The 21,197-nt window shown below is 42.6% G+C and overlaps 1 protein-coding gene across 3 annotated transcripts in view; it reads left to right on the forward strand.

Moving 5' to 3' along the window:
- The first annotated feature begins 4,048 nt into the window (after positions 1-4,048).
- DAD1 (defender against cell death 1) overlaps positions 4,049-21,197 on the forward strand; it is a 176,232-nt gene continuing 159,083 nt past the window's right edge. For 2 of the 3 annotated variants that reach the window (XR_013826974.1, XM_079912233.1), the window contains exons 1-2: positions 4,049-4,350; positions 13,747-13,921. Coding sequence is in view for 2 of the 3 variants with exons in the window: in XM_079912233.1 (XP_079768359.1) it covers positions 4,140-4,350; positions 13,747-13,877 (342 nt within the window). In the remaining variant the exon portion in view is untranslated. The remainder of the gene's footprint in view (positions 4,351-13,746; positions 13,922-21,197) is intronic. The other variant, XM_079912232.1, reaches the window with a different exon arrangement.

A 21,197-nucleotide genomic window follows, 5' to 3' on the forward strand; every position in this document is an offset into this window, starting at 1 on the left:
TAACTTAATTACAATTTCAGCTCTCCCAGAAATGGAATCTTAAACCAGTCAATCAGGGATTGCCTGATCAGTACTAGTTAGGTAATCTGCCTAATAGACCCCTGCCATCCGCTAAAGGAGAGTGACCTTGCCGTAACCAAACTGCTTTTTTGTCTAGTATAATCTAATTGTTCCCTCTCCCTTCTGCCTATAAAAGTCTCTTTAGATAGCTCCTCAGAGTGCCTTTCTATGTGCTGGTTGGATGCTGCCCAACTCATGAACTGTTGAATAAAGCCAATAAAATCTTTAAATTTTATTGAGTTGAATCTTGCTTGTTAACATTATATAAGCCCAAGTTCTAACCACCCTTTTGAGTTACTTGTAACTGAGTGCTCCACTGTGTATGTGCGATGCATATGTTAGGAAAATTATTTGTTTTTCTCTTGTTAATCTGTTTTTTTGTCAGTCTAAATTATGGGGCCAATGAACCTGATTAGAGGGAAACAGTTTTTCTTCTCAGTGTTTTAGTAACAAAACATCTAAGGTCTACTCTGACTGCAGCTTCAACTTACAAATTTGATTTGCCCTCTGAGAGCCATCTGGGTTGAAGTCCCTCCAGTACCCAATATTTTGTATGCCCAAAATATTGGGGCTCTGTGCTTTGCCAGCTTCTAATTATTCAGAAAAATAGGGAAGCAGACATAGTTAATTACCAGGGTTATTGATAGTTGATAAGAGCAAATATATCCTGAACATTTACTCTGTGTCAAGTGCTATGTTAAATGCTTAATGTTAACATTATCTCATTTAATCCCCACAACCTGCCAACTAAAGAAGGTCACTCTCACCATCCAACTCTAAAAGGATTAGTCATCAGCCACTGTGGTTGCTGACCTTCAGTACACACTGAAAGGAGTTCAGGGCAGAGGTCACTCTATGCTTTGGGAAAACTGGCAGAACAGGTCTTCAGATAGATATTTTCAGGAGAAAATTTTATGAACCCAATTGAGACAGGAGGGACGGGGGCAGGACACAACCTTTAAAAGAATGACACACAGGGGAATTTCCTGGTGGTCCAGTGCTTAAGACTTGACGCTTTCACTGAAGGGGCCCGGGTTCAATCCCTGGTCAGGCAACTAAGATCCCACAAGCCATGTGGCCTGGCCCCCCCAAAAATAAAGAACGACACAGCTGTAGAGGATAGGACAAATACTGGTTAGAATCAACTAGGCCCAAGATGGGAGGAGATTCGAATTCCAGTAGACCTTGAGCCTCATTATAAGCTCATACGTGCTAAATGACACACCCACCAGCACCATGACGGTTCTGAGGCTGGCCAAAAAAGGCCAAAAAGTAGGCAGTGGCCCAGTTCCTGGAAATTTCTGCCCCTTCCCCTAAATAGCTGGAATAATCCTCCCACTTGTTAGATTATGAAATTACCCAGCCCATAAAAACTAACGACCTCATACTCTGGGGCCTCTCTCCTGAGATGACCCGCATTCTGTCTGTGGAGTGTGTAACTCCCTGAATAAATCTGCTTTCACTCTATTTCAGCTAGCTCTTGAATTCTTTCCTGCAGGAAGCCAAGGACCCTCACTTGGTGGCCCATCCTAGGGACTCTCCCAAGACCTGGGATGTGACCATCTTCTCGTGCCCCATTTTCCTGCAACACAATTTCTTGCATTTTCCCATACTTAGAAAAGCACTAAAATCATTAACTAAGATATTTGTGCCTCATGACTAGCAGTAGCCCTCTACCAAGATGTGTGCTTGATTGCACTTATTCCAAAATCACATACGTGCACTTATCCCAAATCACCTCCCCCCGACCTCTTCAGAGCAGTTCCTCAGAGCTACGTGGACACTGTCTACTGAGCTATAGTTCTCAGTAAGTCCCCAAGTAAAACTGAAACTCACAGCTCTCACGTTGCCCATTTCTATTTAAGTCCCAACAAGCCAGGTATTCTTATTTCCATTTTAAAGAAAAGGAAAATGAGGCTGTCAGACTAACTAACTTGTCCTGGATTAGATAACTAGCAAACAGCAGAAACCCAGGATTATCTGACTCTTGAGCATGTCCACTACTCAGGACATGACTTTTTACATATGTGAAAGTGCTGATTTAAAATATTGAAACCAACATTATGTTAGCAATTTCCCACTGAGAAATCAGTCAAAAAAATGTTTCAATGATTATAGAATGATAAACTGAACACAGAAGACCTCTTCTTGCTGTTTTAAGTAGTCCAGAAAGCTTTAGGTCATTTTTTCGTGTTTGACTTTGCAGATCTCAGAAAAGGATACATTCAGTAAGTGAATTTTTCATCTCTTCTGCTTTCCCCCTTTGGGAGTTCCTGTGGAGATGTTATGATAATGGTTGACATGGATGAAAGGCAGACAAAACATACGGAAGAGACTATTGGAAGGAGCCTGGCTGATTTCCCTGAGGAATTCACTCCTAAATGATTAAAAAGCATCAGCCTAGCCTTTAAAGTTTGAAGTTGAATACTGGTGAGGAAGCTACCCTCCTACTTACTGATGAGACAGGGAGAAAGGTTCAACTTGTTAGAGAAACTGATGCTTCTTGCCTTATTATATTGAAATAGGAACTGGTCTGGTTATCCACATTTTTTTTTTTCCCCTCAGCAACATAAAAGAGCTTAGACTGAACTTAAGTTCTCATAACAGTGCAAATCTCCGTGGGTGTGAATATGAATATATCTTTTTAAAGAGATTGTAAATCTTTCTGAGGACATGGATTATTTCTCTTCTTTCTAGAACTAAGCAAGGTTTTGCTCATGACTGATAATCAGTACATTTGTTGATGCTGATTTGGTTCCAGTTTAAACACAAATAAGAAGTGAAAATGAAGGAAGGTTGTCATTTACTTGCTGTTTTAGGAATTTTGCTTCAGTACCTAGGATAGTTCAAAATTATTAATAAGCTGAAAAAGAACCTGGTTTATGTACCACCTGCAGCTGAGAGTGAGATGAACTAGGTCTGGAAGGTCAGATTCATGTTAAATTAAAAGGGCAGCAAAAGCCAGAAACTAAGGTGGATCTTATTTTTCAAAAAAGTTAAAATGCTAAGTATAAATAGTTAATCCCACTTGTTAAAATACAAAACCTCAAACCTTTAGTTTCCTCTGCAAAATAAATTGGAGAGGGTAGGGCTTGAACCAGGCACCAGGCAATGCTCTTGCAGGTCTTTTAGCGCTGACATCCTGGGATAGTACGACGGGTTCAAGATGACAGCTTGGGAGTAGGAGGCTGCTAAACTTGATCATATACTCTATGCACTTTAATGGAGTTTCTCCCCGCCCCTGCCCATCACCAGCTCTTTTACGACTATATCAGATTCCCCTGAGGATACCTACGCTCTAGCATAACGAACTATAATTTGGCAAAACGTGGGCCCGAGGAGGCACCCGATAATTGTCTGCTGAATGAATGAACCCCTGCGGGCTTAGGTTCCACTGCGCTTACTCGTAAGCGTCCCCAAGGACCAGATCGCAAATCGAGTACAGGCCCGGGTAGAGGTCGAGCTCCCCAACCCCGCTCCGTACTTCCCTCCTTCAATAACCAAGTCTAAACTGATGCCTGCTCAGTGACCGGCCGCCGTGGTTCTCACTGCGGGGCAACTTGACTTGCTCTAATGATCTGGGACAGGCATCTGCAGTTAGCGCCCTCAACAGAATTAGGACCGAGCGGGTACTGAACCGCGAAAAGCCAGACATTGCCTTAAAGCAGATCCAAATAGTTCATCTTTGAGGACGCTGGTGGACCAAAGAAAACCGCTGTCCGCTGAAAAACCTCTTCCCCTTTCCCTCCCACACTATCTTGTTGCTGGAGCAACTGTGGGCGTCACCAACATGACGGCGGAAATAGCACAAAAAGATACACGTCTCCAGCTCACGGAGAGATCCGTTGCGCAGGCGCATTAGCTTTCTCTGGCTGTAGTTCTCATTCTGTAGATATATTCTGCGTCTGCGCATTACTTGTTTCGTGCCTTGGCCGGCCTATACGCCTGCGCAACGTAGCAAATTGGGGAGGGCGGAGCTGGGCTACAAGCGTTGCGCATGCGCCGACACTACATCCGGTGTGGTCGTCGGTTCCGCTAGGAGTTTGGGGTACGCCGGCCGGAATATCGAGCGTGTAGTCATGTCGGCGTCGGTGTTGTCGGTCATCTCGCGGTTCTTAGAAGAGTACTTGAGCTCCACTCCTCAGCGTCTGAAGTTGTTGGACGCGTACCTCCTGTATATACTGCTGACCGGGGCGCTGCAATTCGGTTATTGTCTCCTCGTGGGGACCTTCCCCTTCAACTCTTTCCTCTCGGGCTTCATCTCCTGTGTGGGGAGTTTTATCCTAGCGGGTAATGAATGATTCTATAAGTGATATTAGTTATAATGTGTTACTTTGATGCGTGCTTTTATTCCCACAGTACTCGTCTCTATATGAGACCACCGCCTCGTGAAGTTGAGAGAGGAACCTGCATTGCCCTTTTTGTGAATGGGGAAATTGAGGTACATTCAGGTTGTCGTGCCTAATACCAAAGAGCCGCCGAGGAGCTGGGATTAAATCTGGAAACACCTTCATGTTGCTGTTCAATCTGGTGATCCACTTCACTTCATATTGGTCCATGGAAAACTCCCAACTTTCACTTAGCTTTTTTTTTTTTTTTTTTTTTTTTTTTTTTTGGTGGTACGCAGGCCTCTCACTGTTGTGGCCTCTCCCGTTGCGGAGCACAGGCTCCGGACGCGCAGGCTCAGCGGCCGTGGCTCATGGGCCCAGCCGCTCCGCGGCATGTGGGATCTTCCCGGACCGGGACACGAACCCATGTCCCCTGCATCGGCAGGCGGACTCTCAACCACTGCGCCACCAGGGAAGCCCTTCACTTAGCTTTAACACAACTTTGAAGTTGGTAAACTTGTAAAATGGAAAAGCCAACTCTGAAGCTGTCATTTCACTATCCTGAACTCAGTTTTCACTCACATAGGTCTATTTTAGCTCTATTATTCTGATTCCCAGCAAATTTGATACCTTGTAGACTGCTATATTTAATGAGAGCTGACTGTCCCCATATATTTTTGCCAAAATCTGACCTTTCTTGCTCAACAGGGATTCACTGAATACTGAGTGCAGGCTTGGCCCAGGGAGTGTTGGCCAGTACATTTTATAGGTGGCTACCACATGAACTTTTCCAGTCATGGTATCACCTGCTGCATGACTTGGAAAACATGCCAAAATTCCTTTTTTTTTTTCCACGTGTGATCATCAACAGTCACATTGTAAATTGTATTTTGAATCTCATACAAGGTATGGTAAAAGCTTTGGGGATACACCTGGTATATGTTTCTTGTCCTCAACGAGTTTACAGTGTAATTGGGGCATAGACAAAATACAGCGTCTGGAGACTTCATTTACAGTGGAGTCTTAATTACAGCTTAAAGTTAGAAACCTATAGAATGCTTATTACACATTTAAATCGCTAGTTCAGACTCATGCCAGAGATACTCTACCTTCTACTCTGTTTCTCAAGTTAAGATAAGTCTAAGGACTTAAGGAATAGTTCAGTAAGCCTGGCCTGGAGTTGCAGAGTTAGCCTGTACATCTTTGAATTTTGGCTTAGATGACCAAGACCTGGTTCTCTGTAGCAGCATCCTGGTCTACAGGAGTTTATATGTTACCATCATCAGATATACTACCCTCTTTGCTCTAGACTCCTCCTTCCTTCCCTAAAATACTGTTCATGACTAAGAATTTTATTAGCCAGACAGGAGAAGGAATCTTTTAATTTTATTTATTTATTTATTATTTCTTTGGCCACCACGTGGCATGTGGGATCTTAGTTCCCCGACCAGGGATTGAACCCACTCCTCCTGCATTGGAAGCACAGCATCTTAACCACGGGACCACCAGGGAAGTCCCAGGAGAAGGAATCTTGAGAATGTCTGATTTTGTTTTCCAGGTCTGGAAAGAGTAGGAATAGGGTGGGGCCTAAAAGGTGATTTAAAAAAAAAAAAAGCCTTCTTTGTGCTGAAGTCACCCTGGCTTCATAAGCTTCTAGGGTTAAGAATGACTTCTCAAGGGCTACGTGGAAGAGTGGTTTGCAGAAGAGTGGATGTGGACTGGAGTTGCAGATTATTGGTGTGATAAAAGTCAGAAGATTTTTTGAGCAGATAATTTTTCCAGTGCCAAGTCTTTTTTTTTGAGGCTGTTGTGGCTAAAGTTGAATTGGCAGACCCCCTACTCTCCTCCTCAATGAGAAGTTGATGGCCTGTCATTGAAGAGAATGCCTAGTGAAAGGGCAGTTTAATACTGAGGTCCTTTTGGGGGATTCTGATGTCCGTAGGTGTTGGATAATTGGTAACTGGGCCAGGGAAATGAAAGTTGCTTCAGGAAAAGAAGGGATTCAAGACAATTCAGAGTTGCTGAGGAAGGGTATCGTTTGCATTTCTTTTGACAGACTTGACCTTACTAAAGCCACTGCTGCCATTTGTTAGCTCAGATCCTCAACTGGATACTGTTTTTTAAAAAAATTTTTGGCTGCGTTGGGTCTTTGTTGTGGTGTGTGGGCTTCTCATTGGGATGGCTTCTCTTGTTGCGGAGCATGGCTCTAGGTATGTGGGTGTTAGTAGTTGTGGCACACAGGCTCTCTCTCGGTAGTTGTGGCACGTGGGCCTAGTTGCTCCATGGCATGTGGGATCTTCCCGGACCAGGGCTTGAACCTGTGTCCCCTGCATTGGCAGGTGGATTCTTAACCACTGTGCCACCAGGGAAGCCCTGGATACTGGTTTTAATGGGAAATTTTAAATTTGGAGTTTATCCTTTGTTCTGGTTGTTGGGAAGGGAAGGCTTGTACTTATTTATAGTGCTGAGGTTTCTAACTTCCCCGAGTTGTGTTTCCTATTGGAAGAGAATGGAGGAGGCCAGTTTGGCTGAGAAAGGGAATTGTAGGCGATTACCTTGAAGGATTAGGTAGTGCTGGATGCTAGAGCTTTGAGTGCCAGGCCAAGGAGTTTTATCCTATAATAGGAATGCATCTAAGGATTAAAAAAAGTTTTTTTTTTTTTTAATTATTTATTTATGGCTGTGTTGGGTCTTCATTTCTGTGCGAGGGCTTTCTCTAGTTGTGGCAAGTGGGGGCCACTCATGGCGGTGCGCAGGCCTTTCACTGTTGTGGCCTCTCTTGTTGCAGAGCACAGGCTCCAGACGCGCAGGCTCAGTAATTGTGGCTCACGGGGCTAGTTGCTCCGTGGCATGTGGGATCTTCCCAGACCAAGGCTCAAACCCGTGTCCCCTGCATTGGCAGGCAGATTTTCAACCACTGTGCCACCAGGGAAGCCCCGGATTAAAAAAGTTTTAGATTTAAGTAAAGGAGTGACTTAAAATTGGTGTTAATGTGTAGGATGAATTGGAGGGAGAAGTTCTTTAGCCTGGTTCCCTTAATTTCTTTTTTGGCAGTCTGTTCTCTTCTATTCCTTCTGCATGTGTTATGTAGCATATGTTCTTTGGAAATTGATTAGTACATTTTAAACCGATATAGGATACTATCACATTTTTTAAAAAGCCTGGTGTTATTTGGGCCTGATGAAAATGGTCTGTTTTTTTCTGTTCCTCATGACCAGGAACCTTAACCATAGTTTCAAGGAGACAGAGGTAGAAAATTGCCATTGAGAAATCTTTTTCTTCTTTTTTTGGATCAACAGTTTAAAGTATAGTAGGCTTTGAAAGGACTTCAGAGATAAAATATTTTTCTTCTTTCAGACAGATTTTAAACATTCTCAGCAGCTGACTGTTTATCTTGTGGTTAGATCTCTCTAGAGGAGGACATCTGTCCCTTTTTCAGAGTAGTGTGTCAGTGTTGGCAGCCCTTCTAGTTTCCTTTTTTACCTAACTGAAATCCCTCTTTTTGCTCATTTAAAGTGCTATTTTGGAGGGATGAGTGGAAAACAATAAGACTGTCCTTAAAATAAGTCTTTGATCTTGAAATCAGTTTTTAAGTCATTTCACAACTTTGGTCTATTCTGTTTTCTAATCTATATGAAATATTTACGGATTAAAAAAAGTAGTTTTGTTCCCCCTAGTTTACAGATCCAAAAACAGTTTGAATCTGAAAGGCAAGGAGGCCTAATTCAGAGTGTTTTCTATCTCACGGGAGATCTTGGGCTGTGTGGACTGGGGTCCAGCATTTCTTTGGAAATTATCTATTCGATTTCTGGGCCCATAACTTATCCAGGAGATTGGAAGTTTGCCAGCCTTATGCGTGACAGTTCTGTTTCTAAACCTCTTTCATATCCATTGCTACCTCTTCATCCTTTGTCACTCAGGCTCTCAATATCTCTTATCTGGACTACTGTAATCTTCCTTATTGATCTCCCACACTCTCATCTCTCTCCCTCCAGTCCATCTTCCACTATGTTTGCAGGCTTTATTTGACTTGCAAATCTGATTGTGCTACTCCCCACATAAAATTTGTCTGTACCCAAAGAGAAATTTAAAAAAAATTTAATGGCATAGAGGGTCTTTGATAATCCGGTCCCAGCCACATCTCCAGCTTCATCTCGTCTCCACCTCCTCTGTACTTTATATTCCAGCATTATTGAGTTACTTGTTATTCCCTGAACATGCCGAGATGTCTTAAGCTGTTTTACCTTTGTTTGACTGCCCAGAAAATTCCTTCACTTCTCAGCCATCTCAGCTCAAGTGCTGCTTCCGTTTGAACCCTTCCTTGGCTGCTCAGATTTAGATCTTTCTCCTGTATTCCTATTTCACTACACTGTAGTGGTGTAGTGCTGTTTTCATCTCTGCATCCTCAGTGCTTAACACTGTATGTTAAATTGTGAGCATGCCTATAATAAGTTAAGGAATATTGAGCTATTATGTGCCAGGTTCCCTGCCAGGGTACTGAGGATTTAACTGTGGAACACGCAGACATGATCTCTACTCCCATAGAGTTTATAATCTAGTGGGAGATGCTGACGAGTAAACCTGGATATAGTGCTGTGATGGAGAAGTATTGGTGAGAATAGGAACACAAGTAGGCACTCAACCCTGCCCAGTGGTCCTATAATACTTCCCTGATATGTTTGCTTTTCCAAAATATGCTTCATATTTTCTCTCTTCACTTTCATCTATATTTTCTCTTTTCCTTTATTCTCAGTTGATGATCTTACTTTATTTATTTATTTTTTGCTAAAAAAGAAATCCTTTCATCTTCCTACCAAGGAATCATAGCAACCCACCTACACATGGACCCCCTACTCTTTGACTTATTTCCTGTAATGGTGGATGATATATCCCTTTCCTATCAGAGGTCAGCTTCTTCACTTGTGCAGAGGATTCAGCCTTCTCTTGCTCACTCAGGGACTCAGCTTCTGTAATCATCCCTCCATTCTGCATCATTAATTTCTCTCTAGTGGATCATTCCCATCATACATACATGCTCTAATATCATCCAATTAAAAAAATTAATTTGACTTTAGATACCCCTTCAGCTACTATTCCATGCCTTTCTGCTCCATCATCACAGAATTGCTTGAAAGAATAGTTGTCTAGTTGCTGTTTCTGCTTTCTCACTGTCCATTCATTCCTTAACCTACTCTTGGTGGTCTGTCCCCACCACTACAGTGAAACTGCTCTTGCCATCTTGCCAGATCTAATGGCCATGTACCTCACCTTGCCTGAATGCTCAGCAACATTTAGCACTTAACATAGTTGGCTGCTTCCTTCTGAGTGAGTGAAGTACTTTCTTCTCAAAGCTTTTGCAACGCTACACTCTCCTGCTTGTTCCTTCTCACCTCATTGGTTTTTCCTTCCTATGGTTTGTGGTAGGTGCTTTTTGGTCTGAGGGCATGGTTCTAGACCTCTTCTCTGTATTTCTTTCCCATAGGTGAATTTAAATAATGTCTATATAACTACAACTACCACATTTATATTTTCAGTTTTGACCTATTCCCTGAATTCCAAATTAGTAAGTCCAGTTGCCTATTTGACATCTTCACTTGATGTCTAACACACAACTCCAGATTGAACCTTCCGGCCTAGCCATCTGCCTCTTCGCTGGTCAATACATGGTGTCAACTTTGGTTAAGTTGTTGAAACCACAAATTTAGAAGGTTTTTTTTTTTTTTTTTTTTTTTTTTGGCTGCTCGGCCCGTGGGATCCTAGTTCCCCGACCAGGGATTGAATTGAACCTGGGCCCTCGGCAGTGAAAGCTCAGAGTCCTAACCACTGGGCTAGCAGGGAATTCCCTAGGTTTTCTTGATTCCTTGATTTCTCTTATCTCCCACATCCATTACATCAGCAAGCCCTGTCTTCCCCAAAATACAGCCTGTATCTCTTGACTTCTGTCCCTTTTGACTACCATTACCTGAGCTCTTTGGCTCCTGCATGACTCTTCGGCTTCTTGAACTTTGCAGACCATTCTCCGCATTGCAGTTCTACCATCCTTAAAAATTTTAGATCAGATTATTTTACTCATCTGCTCAAAACTTTGAAATATTGCTCCATTGTACTTAGAACTACATCCAGACTCTTTACTGAAGCTTACAAAGCCCCACTGATTTGGCCCTTATCTCCCTCTTGCCCTTGATCCCTACATTCTGGTCAGTCCGACCAAGATTGTTCTTGCTATCTGGAATGCTCTGCCCCTAGATCTTTGCATGGTTGGCTCCTGTCTTTCAAATTTTGGTCTTAAATAGCACCTTCTTAGAGAAGCCTTCTGTGACCGCCAATTAAGAAATAGCTTCCCAGTCACTCTTTTATTACCTTGCTTTGCTTCATAGCGCATATCACTACCTCATATTTCCTTGTTTAGTTGTTTTCTCATTTATTATGTTTCTCTCCATTAGAGTGTAAGTTCCCTGGGAGCCAGACTCTTGTCTGTCTTGTTCTGTGCCATAGTCCTAGCACCTGGGACAGTGCATGGCGCATAGTAGATGCTCAGTAAATATTTTGCTGACTAAGTGACTATTTAAGGAGATAAATTAGAACTGCTAAAATGGAGCAAGCTGCCTTAAAGGTAGTACATTTCCATCTTTGGAAGTGCTCAGGAAGGACTGAAGGATCTTTTGTGGAGGAGCTTTTTGAACAGGTGTTCTTTGCCTTTTTTGAGAATTACAAACCGTCCAGAGCCTGTGTTACTGATAGAGGCGGCATATCCCTGCATCTGAGGGATTTGCTGCCTCTGTCAGTAACACAGGCTCTGGATGGTTTGTAATTCTGCACCTGGGGATTACTTACCAGATTCTGGATATGGTGAGTATACTTTGGAACTATTCTCAGCTGATTCATGCAGCCTCCCCTGGCATGCCCACATCCGCCACCTCTTGGGTATTTTGTGCATTAGATGGGGTGTTGGTCTTTAGGACCTTCAGGGTCCTTTGCATCTCTGTGCGATTCTGATTCTTATGTTGTCATTGAAGCAACTTGGGTTACTATGATTATGATAATGATAACACATCAATTCATTTCTTTGTGTACCTTAATGGGGAGCTTCTCTTTCCTTTTGTCCCCTCATATTTCTCGAAGCACTACTCTACTCCCATCTTCCACCCCAGTAGCCCCTGTTAATCGTGTTTGGTATCTCTTTCTCCAGATTTTTTCCTAGATTCCAACTAAAATAAATGAGAAAATAGTTTGTGTGTGTGTGTGTGTGTGTGTGTGTGTGTATGCAGTTTAAGAGAAATCTGAAAGGGAATAATATTTTTGGCTTTTTTTCACTTAATATATCTTAGACATCTTTACTGTCAACGTCTAGCAAATTAATCTCATTCTTTAGAATAATTACATGGGATTTTATTGCATGTCTGTAGTGTAATTTACTTAAGTAATCCCCTTGATGTCATTTGGACTGTTTTCACTTTTTTTTTTTTCAACTTTACGAACATGCTGTTAGAATGCCTTTGTTCTCTAAGATAAATTCTTTACTCAAAAGACATTTAAAATATAATAGATGTTGCCATTGCTCTCCCAAATGGGTGAACCAAGCTATACTCACCACAGTGGGATTTTAACTGGTCGCCCTTGCTTCAGCAGTGTCCTTCATATTTTGAAGGGTTCAGGTGCCTGAAAAGATCCGGGGTTTTTCCACAGTGTTTGCATGTTTAAGCATAATGAAGACTCTGTTGCCATGGCGATGGACTCTGGAGAAGTAGTCTTTTTAAAAAAATTCATTTATTTATTTATTTATTTATGGCAACATTGGTTTTTCGTTGTTGTGTGTGGGCTTTCTCTAGTTGTGGTGAGCAGGGGCTACTCTTCATTGTGGTGCGCGGGCTTCTCATTGCGGTGGCTTCTCTTGTTGCAGAGCACGGGCTTTAGGTGCACGGGCTTCAGTAGTTGTAGCATGCGGGCTCAGTAGTTGTGGCTTGCGGGCTCTAGAGCACAGGCTCAGTAGTTGTGGTGCACGAGCTTAGTTGCTCCACGGCATGTGGGATCTTCCTGGACCGGGGCTTGAACCCATGTCCCCTGCATTGGCAGGCGGATTCTTAACCACTGTGCCACCCGGGAAGCCCAGTCTGGTAGTTCTCTGACCTTTGGGTTAGATCTCAGTCTGTTGCCTTTTCTTGGTTGGTGATGGAATGGATGCTAGCCTGAAGCAAATTTGGGTTAAGTAGTGTAATCATTTGTTACAGGTATAAAGATATTTTGGAAAAGTGTATTCCTAGAGCTTTCTTTTCATGTCAAATGGTGACTGTGGCTATGGTGTCAGGTTGGAATCTTCAAGGGTACAGAGTGTGGCAGTGGAGAGTTCTCTGTCAAAGTCATGTAACTTAGATCTCTTGCCTTTTTTGAGACAAGCAGCTTCTAGAACTTCGAGATCAAAGATTATCTACAATTGTGAGGTCCTCATGGATAAGCACCTCTGCTGTCTAATATACACATTCTGTTGGAAATAATTCACAATTTTATAACTTTTGGTCATTCAGCCTAGCCCCTTTGTTACTGCCTCAACTACATCCTGATCTAGGTATAATTATAAACTTAATTCAGGAGATAAGAGAGTTCTAAAGATTTTTTGGTTTTATATCAATATCTTTTTTTTCTCAGTAAGCCTTTGGTTTTTAGCCTAACTCTGAGAAGTTGTATTGTTCCCTTAAACAATTAACAGCATAAAATTTGTGTACAACTTGATGAACTTTTAAATTCACCCTTTTAGCCACCACCAGATTAGGATATAGAACATTATCAGTACCCTAGAGGCCTCTCTTCCTGCCTTCCAAGTCGTCTCCTGTGAACGATAAAAAACCACTGTCCTGATTTGTATTACTGTAGATTGGTTTTGGCCAATTTTAAGCTTTATATAAGTAGAATCATAAAGCATGTATTTTTTGGCGTCTGGATTGTGTTGCTCATCGTGATATTTGCTGAATTCATCCATGTTGTGAAGTTCTTTTTCATTGCTATATGGTATTCTATTGTATGCATATGCTATAATTTACCCATTTTACTGTTGTGTTTTTTTTTTTGGCTTGTGGGATCTCAGTTCCCCAACCAGGGATTGAACCCGGGCCCCCGTCAGTGAAAGCACTGAGTCCTAATGACTGGACCACCAGGGAATTCTCCCCATTTTACTGTTGATAGACATTAGATTGCTTCCAGTTGGGGGCCACCATGGGTATCATTCCTGTACGTGCCTTTTGATGGACTTATGTGTCATTTCTGCTGGAACAGAATTGTTGGGTCAGAGGGTATGTGTGTGTGCATTAGTCATACTTGTTTCATACTTCTTGATATTCACTTTTGTGTTTTTCTTCTTGTACAGTTTGTCTGAGAATACAGATCAACCCACAAAACAAAGCGGATTTCCAAGGCATCTCCCCGGAGCGAGCCTTTGCTGATTTTCTCTTTGCCAGCACCATCCTGCACCTTGTTGTCATGAACTTCGTTGGCTGAATCATTCCCATTTACTTAATTGAGGCGTAGGAGACTGGAAGAATGTAAGTGATGATCTTAATGCTTGTCATAGTGTTGGTTTTAGAAACAGAAATCGGAGGGGCTGGTTTTGATCATGGTTGTCAGAGTTCCCATTCTGTTGATAAGATGTTTGCAGAGTTTTCCATATTGGTCTGCAAAGTATGTGTTAATATCCTTGTGATTCATCAGTGCTGCTGCTGTTGGTCGTTGCCTTCTCTTCTCACTGTTCTGCAAAGCATTAAGATAACAGAAAATGAGAGTTTGCTTGTAGCTAATACATTAATTTCTGCACCAATAACTCCATGAAAATAACTCTGAGATCTTGGAAGAGACATAAATTGTAGGTTTTGCTTTTAGATTTGCTCTATAATCTTTTTTTCTGATTTTGATCTCAGATGAGTTCAAATGCTGGGCCATTGTCCCCATAGTACCTAGTATAGTGCTTACACCTGATAGACATCCAGCATATGCCGAATGACTGACGATGGCTGCTTGCTTATATATGTGCTACGTTAAAAATTAATGGGGAGGGCTTCCCTGGCGGCGCAGTGGTTGAGAGTCCGCCTGCCGATGCAGGGGACACGGGTTCGTGCCCCGGTCCGGGAAGATCCCACATGCTGCGGAGCAGCTGGGCCCGTGAGCCATGGCCGCTGAGCCTGCGCGTCCGGAGCCTGTGCTCCGCAATGGGAGAGGCCACAGCAGTGAGAGGCCTGCGTACCACAAAAAAAAAAAAAAAAAAATTAATGGGAAAATTGGATTAGCTTGGGAGAACACTTTAACATATAGGATGAGATGCCATGTGGTCATTTGCCAGTTTTCTTTTTTTAGTAATAGAGCTCTTTTTTTTTTAAGTAAACTCATAGAATCTCAGCAGTGGAGCCGAGTTGTTCTGATTGACAGAAGTTGAAAAGCCCTCTTTGCTTGGGCTGTCCTTGTGTGGTATGCTCTCCCCTCCATCCTTCCCTCCTAAGCAGAATCCTAAAAGCTCTGAGAAGTACTTGACTCTCTCTCTCTCTCTCTCTCTCTCTCTCTCTCTCTCTCTCTCTCTCTCCCTCTCTCTCTCTCTCTCTCTCTCTCTCTCTCTGTCTTTGTCTGTCTCTATGTATGTGTGTGTGTGTGTATCTATATATATATTTTTATATTTTTTTTTTTGGCTGTGCTGCACGGCATGGGAGTTCCCTGACCAAGGATGGAACCCATGTCCCCTGCCTTGGAAGTGCGGAGTCTTACCCACTGGACCGCCAGGGAAGTCCCTTGACTCTATCTTAAAACTTACTTTATATATGAGAAAACAGAGGTCCAGAACAATCCAGTAGCTTTCCCTGGCCACATAGCTAAGTGGAAGCAGTGTAGTGCTTTAGTCCAATGGTGCTCTTGGCCTAGTGCTCTTTCAGTATCCCGTGTTGCTCACTGATGAATGAATGCACTCTATTCTTTGCCTTTCTCCTACAAAATTAAATGTTGCTATTACTGGGGTAGAGAAACAAGAACCTTAGGAAACTGACCCTCTTTGGGGGAAGGATATCCCAGGGCCAACCTCCTTCTATCACAACTTGGAAAGCTATCGTTTTTGTACTAATCAGAAATCTAACATAACAGTTAGAGCAATCATGGACAAAGTGAATGCAATAATGTGACAAGGACTTTACTTCAGTTTCTAGCAGTTACTTAATATATTACATAAATCCTTTCCATAGATATTGTCTCAAAAACAGTACTGTTAGTTCAGGTAAGGTTTCATTTTTGGCAGTGGTAAGTTGACAGAGGTGGTTTATATCAGTGAAAGAGGTTGTGAACCACTTCTTTCTACTATCTTAATACAGTTGAACTTTTTGGAGACCCAATCAGGACTTGCGTTGTTCCCCCATGTGCTAGTCAATGCCTTGATCCTGGGAACACAAAGAAAAGTAAAATGTGGCTGCCTTCAAGCAGTGAACAGTCTAGAAGGGGAAAAGGGCATGTAAACACAGCAGTTAGAGCCACACGAAAGAGCTGAACAAAGTGCTGTGGCGGTCCGGAGAACTGGGCCTCCGTGCCGTCTGGGAGCAGAGGCCGCAGACAGGGCGCCTGACCAATGACAGCTTCTTGAGTACAGCTAGAAAATTCACCCACCGGCATTGACCTGCTGCGAACATCCTGAGTAACCCTTGGGCTCTGATAGTAACCTTGCTGGAAAGGTCATAAGTCTTCTGATTGCCCTACTCTAAATTTCTAGTTACTTTTTCTAGATGAGTCACGTTGTATGCTTTAACAAAGGGACAGAGCAAGCAGTTCAAGGATGTTTGTTCTCTAGGATCAGGGAGATACCAAATCATGAAAATAATTTCCTAGGGCTGTCGTGATTGGAGGAGGACTCTGCAGCAGAGAGGCTAGTATTTCAAAATCATGACAAAAACAGAGACAAAAAAGCAAGCTCAGCAGAAACTGCGTACTGCAGACCCTATTAACGATCTAGGGCCACCTGTTCAGCTGGGAATTATGGGCCCAAGGTATAGCACAATCTTCCAATCCCAGAGTGCAGTGTTAAATCATTCTATAGAGAGTATATTCGTAGTGAAATCCTGTGTGGGACTCCCCAGGGGTTTTTTCAGAGATCATTTGTGAAATGATCACAGTTTGACATATACTGTACTGTCCTGCCCTCAATTTTCAAATATACATTTATTTGCCCTTTTTCTGTGCTTCTAACTTAGTTCTATGTGCAGTGTGCTAAAACACTTTTAAAATGGTTTTCGAGTGAGTTTTCAATATTTATATCAACTCAGAAGGTAGAACAAAACAGATTGAATATTCTCCATATTTGACAAGTATGTTGAGAGTTGGGTATAAAAAGAATAAACATCTGTAGCTTACTGCTCTGGTGTGAATTTGGGGGTGACATTTAAAACCAGCAGCTACTATGAAAAAGCATATCAAAAGAAAATGGCACTGAGTTAAAGAAATTTATTCCAGGAGAAGTAAGGAAGTTAACAGATAGTGAGTGCTCGCATGGGCCAGGCTTTAAGTCTTATTTTATTTTCGAAACAACCTTATGAAGATAGGCTTGGTAATTCCACTTACAGGTGAGAAACTGAGGTTCAAAGAACCTTGCTGGAAATCTTTTAAGTCTAATGTCAAAAAAATTTTTTAATATCTATTTTTGCTTAAAGTTGCTTATTATAAAGTATTTGACAATTGCAGAGTTAAAGAAATGTGTTTAAAAAGTTACCACAGGGACTTCCCTGGCAGTCCAGTGGTTAGGGCTTTGCCTTCCACTGCAGGGGGTGCTGGTTCGATCCCTGGTCAGGGAGCTAGGATCCCACATGCCTCGCAGCCAAAGAACCAAAACGTAAAACAGAAACAATATTGTAACAAATTCAGTAAAGACTTTAAAAATGGTCCACATCAAAAAAAAAAAAAAAGTTACCACAGTTATTTTTATTACCGTCCTTTCCTTTATTACTTAACTTTCTTTGCTTGTATGACAATTTAAAAAATACAGAAAAGTACAGAGAAGAATATAACAAACACCGCCATGTATCCACCACCTGGAATGAACAGGTTTTGAACAAATTAAGCATTGTAGGTTGAGCTGAAGTTCCTTTGAATCCCTCCAGTCCCCATTCCTTCCCTCTGCTGTAAGACTTGACCGTCTTCATAGCAGTTTTGTTCAGCTAGGACTATTGTAAAACCTACATCTGTTAACACAGCCTTTTCCAAACTTCAGACTTTTGCGGCCTCCTGAAAACATGTCCAGAGATGGCAGCGTGAGAAACCTGTGGTAAAAGTTAGCTGTTCAGTTGGCAGCACTGGAATAAGTGGCTATGCCAGTGGTCAAGAATAGACTCATAGGGGTTTTCCTGGTGGTGCAGTGGTTAAGAGTCTGCCTGCCAATGCAGGGGACACTGGTTTGAGCCCTGGTCCGGGAAGATCCCACATGCCACGGAGCAGCTAAGCCCGTGCACCACAACTACTGAGCCTGCACTCTAGAGCCTGCGAGCCACAACTACTGAAGACCGTGCACCACAACTACTGAAGAAGCCCGCACGCCTAGAGCCCGTGCTCCGTAGCAAGAGAAGCCACCACAATGAGAAGCCCGCGCACTGCAACGAAGAGTAGCCCCTGCTCGCCGCAACTAGAGAAAGCTCATGTGTAGTAATGAAGACCCAACATAGCCAAAAATAATAAATAAATAAAATAATAAAAAAAGAGAATAGACTTATAATGTTTTTTAGATTATCATAAAAATGAAAATGCAAATAGATAACTAATAAGAACCTACTGTATAAAAACAATAAAATAAAATTCAAAAAAAAAAAGAAAATGCAGGACTTCCCTGGTGGCTCAGTGGTTAAGAATCTGCCTGCCAAGGCAGGGGACATGGGTTCGAGCCCTGGTCTGGGAAGATCCCACATGCCGCGGAGCAACTAAGCCCGTGCGCCACAAGTACTGAGCCTGTGCTCTAGAGCCCGTGAGCCACAGCTACTGAAGCCCTTGCGCCTAGAGCTGGTGCTCTGCAACAAGAGAAGCCACCGCAACGAGAAGCCCACGCACTGCAACGAGAAGCCCACGCACTGCAACGAAGAGTAGCCCCTGCTTGCCGCAATTAAAGAAAGCCTGTGCGCAGCAAAGACCTAACGCAGTCAAAACTAAAATTTATTAAAAAAAAAAAAATGAAAATGCAAAAGTGAAAAATGCTCCTAGTGAGCTTCTGAGTTGGGAGAATCCATGCACACCTAAAGTGATGATCAGTGTTTGGCACTTAGATGGCAGTAATCTATTTTGAATGAATGCATTATATAGAAGTTCAGTAGGTTTGAATATTTAAAGATTTACATACTATCTGTAAATATTTCCTGTTTTGTTTTTCCATGTCTCCTTGTGAAATTCTTTTCAGAAAATGTCAGCCTATCTCAGGTGTTCTGAAGGGAAATGAAGAAAAGAGGGACTTAGCTACATTGGGTCACAGCTTGGGAAGGAAAGTTCCTGATGACTGGGTCCTGGATCAGAGGGAGAAGTGAACAGGGCTTCCACAAGGGGCAGACCTGAGCTTGGAAGTATGCTTAGCCTGAGGGCGATTGTTTGCCACCAGGTTGTGCTGAAACCTTGTTAGTGTTGCTTTGTTTTTATGGTGGAGGCTGTTTTCCCACAGGTCTTTAAAAATTCATAGAGTTTAATCCCGGCTGGAGCGAGGGCGCTACAGGGCTGGGCAGAACATAACTGACAAACAGTACTATTTACAAACAAGCAGTCGCCAGTTGGCTTTTTGAATTCATCAGTAAAGTACTGTAGTAATATAGAAAGTTACCTCTGGAAGGGGATCTAAATGTTATTTCTTAGGCGCTACTGCCACCCAGTGGCGTGTACATTTCATTGCTGAGAGAAGGTACTACAAAGCCCAAGAGAAGCTGAGTTTGGGGGAAGAAACCACAGATACCTTTGTGATAAAACCAAGTTTCTTTCCAGTCACAGGAGGGCAGCAGAGGTCCAAGCGGGCCTAGGTGTTGGGTGGACCTTGCTTTACATTCTGGCCAGAGGTGGGCGGTGTCAGGCACAAAAGGGCATGCAACCTTTGTCACCTAGGGAAGACCAAGTGCACGGTGACCCAGAGATTGACCTTTTATTTCCTTTTCTGATCTGTCAGTTTGAGAGCTCCCTTTCTGGTTTCTTGTAGACCTGTTTTTGCTCTCAGCATGACCTCCTGCTGGCAGTCATCTTTAATTTTTTTTGGGTGGGGGGGTTAGTTTCCATTTCATTTTCTCTGACATTTCACCTTATATTGAATTAGGTTTAGCCACTAGATAAGTTCTCAAAAAGGGAACTACTCTAAATTTGTAGAAAGTATTTTGAGTTGGCATAATCTTTTCTCAACCCCCTTGTTTTTCCTGGTTGGAGGGTGAGATTCTTTACTTATTCTTAAAACCTTGAATCTGCTTATTATATTTACAAAAAACCCAAATAATTGATGATTCTTGAATTGATGATTGTGCTCTATTTGGTATTTGGTTCATTTAAAACCACCAAAAAAAAAAAAAAGAGAGAAAAAGAATAAAAGGGAATATCAAGTAGATTTGTGTTTTTTTAAAAAATTTGGCCAAGCTTTGCGTTTTTCGGGTTCCTAGTTCCCTGACCAGGGATGGAACCCGGGCCCCGACAGTGAAAGTGCTGAGTCCTAACCACTGGACCGCCAGGGAATTCCCATAGATTTGTATTTATGAAGTTCATTCCCTGCCTTAGTTTCTCTAGCCTTGCAGCTCAGATGATTCTGACTGCAAGTCATCCTGCCCCCGGGTTGCATAAGACCCTCTTCTTGGGGCCCTCATGGTCCGCTGTGCATGCCCCTAACGCTGCACTTACCACATGGTCATGAAACCATTCATTTTCCTGTCTCTCCCACTGGACTGTTAAACTCCCAGAGGGTGGGGACCTCAGAGCTTAGCACAGGGCTAACGGTCACAATGCATGTTTGTTGAATGAGTGTATGAACGAGTAAATCATTTTCAGCTGCAACAAAATGCTGTATAAAATAGCTGTATCATTAGTGATGTGGATGCTAAGACACGAGGAAAGTGCTGGGGAAGAAAGATGCCGAGGGAACAATTCACACGAGGGGCGGTGGGACGGTGGAGTGGGGCACGAGCGTGAGGCTAGAAGTCGGAAGACCTGTGTTGTAGACTTCGCTGTGTTGTTAACTAGTTGAATGGAGAAATAAGCTTGTCGTTGAGCCCTAATTTCCCTGTGTGCATAGGGAGGGGATTGGCCTGGATGGTCATTAGAGTCTCTTGCAGCTGTTAAAGCCTCTGATTACTAGTATTCATGATAGTCCCATTGTGTTTGAGGAGGATAATGCTGTTTGTGTGGATCCTCAGTTGAGGTTTGCTTTTTTTTCTTCTTCTTGCTTTTTACTTTCAATTGTTGCTTTTTATCCATATTACCAGGTTTTCATCATCCATCAAAAGTGCGATTGTCTGTAACAAAATGCATGGTGTTTGTATAAGGCCTTTTACAAAATTAGACAACATTTATCAAATGTTTTACAGTTATCACATAACCAGGCTTGCAGGACTCACACTCCACATGCACTTTAAGAAAAATATTTATTTATTTATTTATTTATGGCTGTGTTGGGTTTTCGTTGCTGTGCACACGCTTTCTCCAGTTGTGGCGAGCGGGGGCTACTCTTCGTTGCGGTGCATGGGCTTCCGTAGTTGTGGCTTGCGGGCTCTAGAATGCAGGCTTGGTAGTTGTGGTGCACGTGCTTAGTTGCTCGGCGGCATGTGGGATCTTCCCGGACCAGGGCTTGAACCCGTGTCCCCTGCA

This window comes from Stenella coeruleoalba (genome assembly GCF_951394435.1).
Source record: "Stenella coeruleoalba genome assembly, chromosome: 2".
Lineage (NCBI taxonomy): Eukaryota > Metazoa > Chordata > Mammalia > Artiodactyla > Delphinidae > Stenella > Stenella coeruleoalba.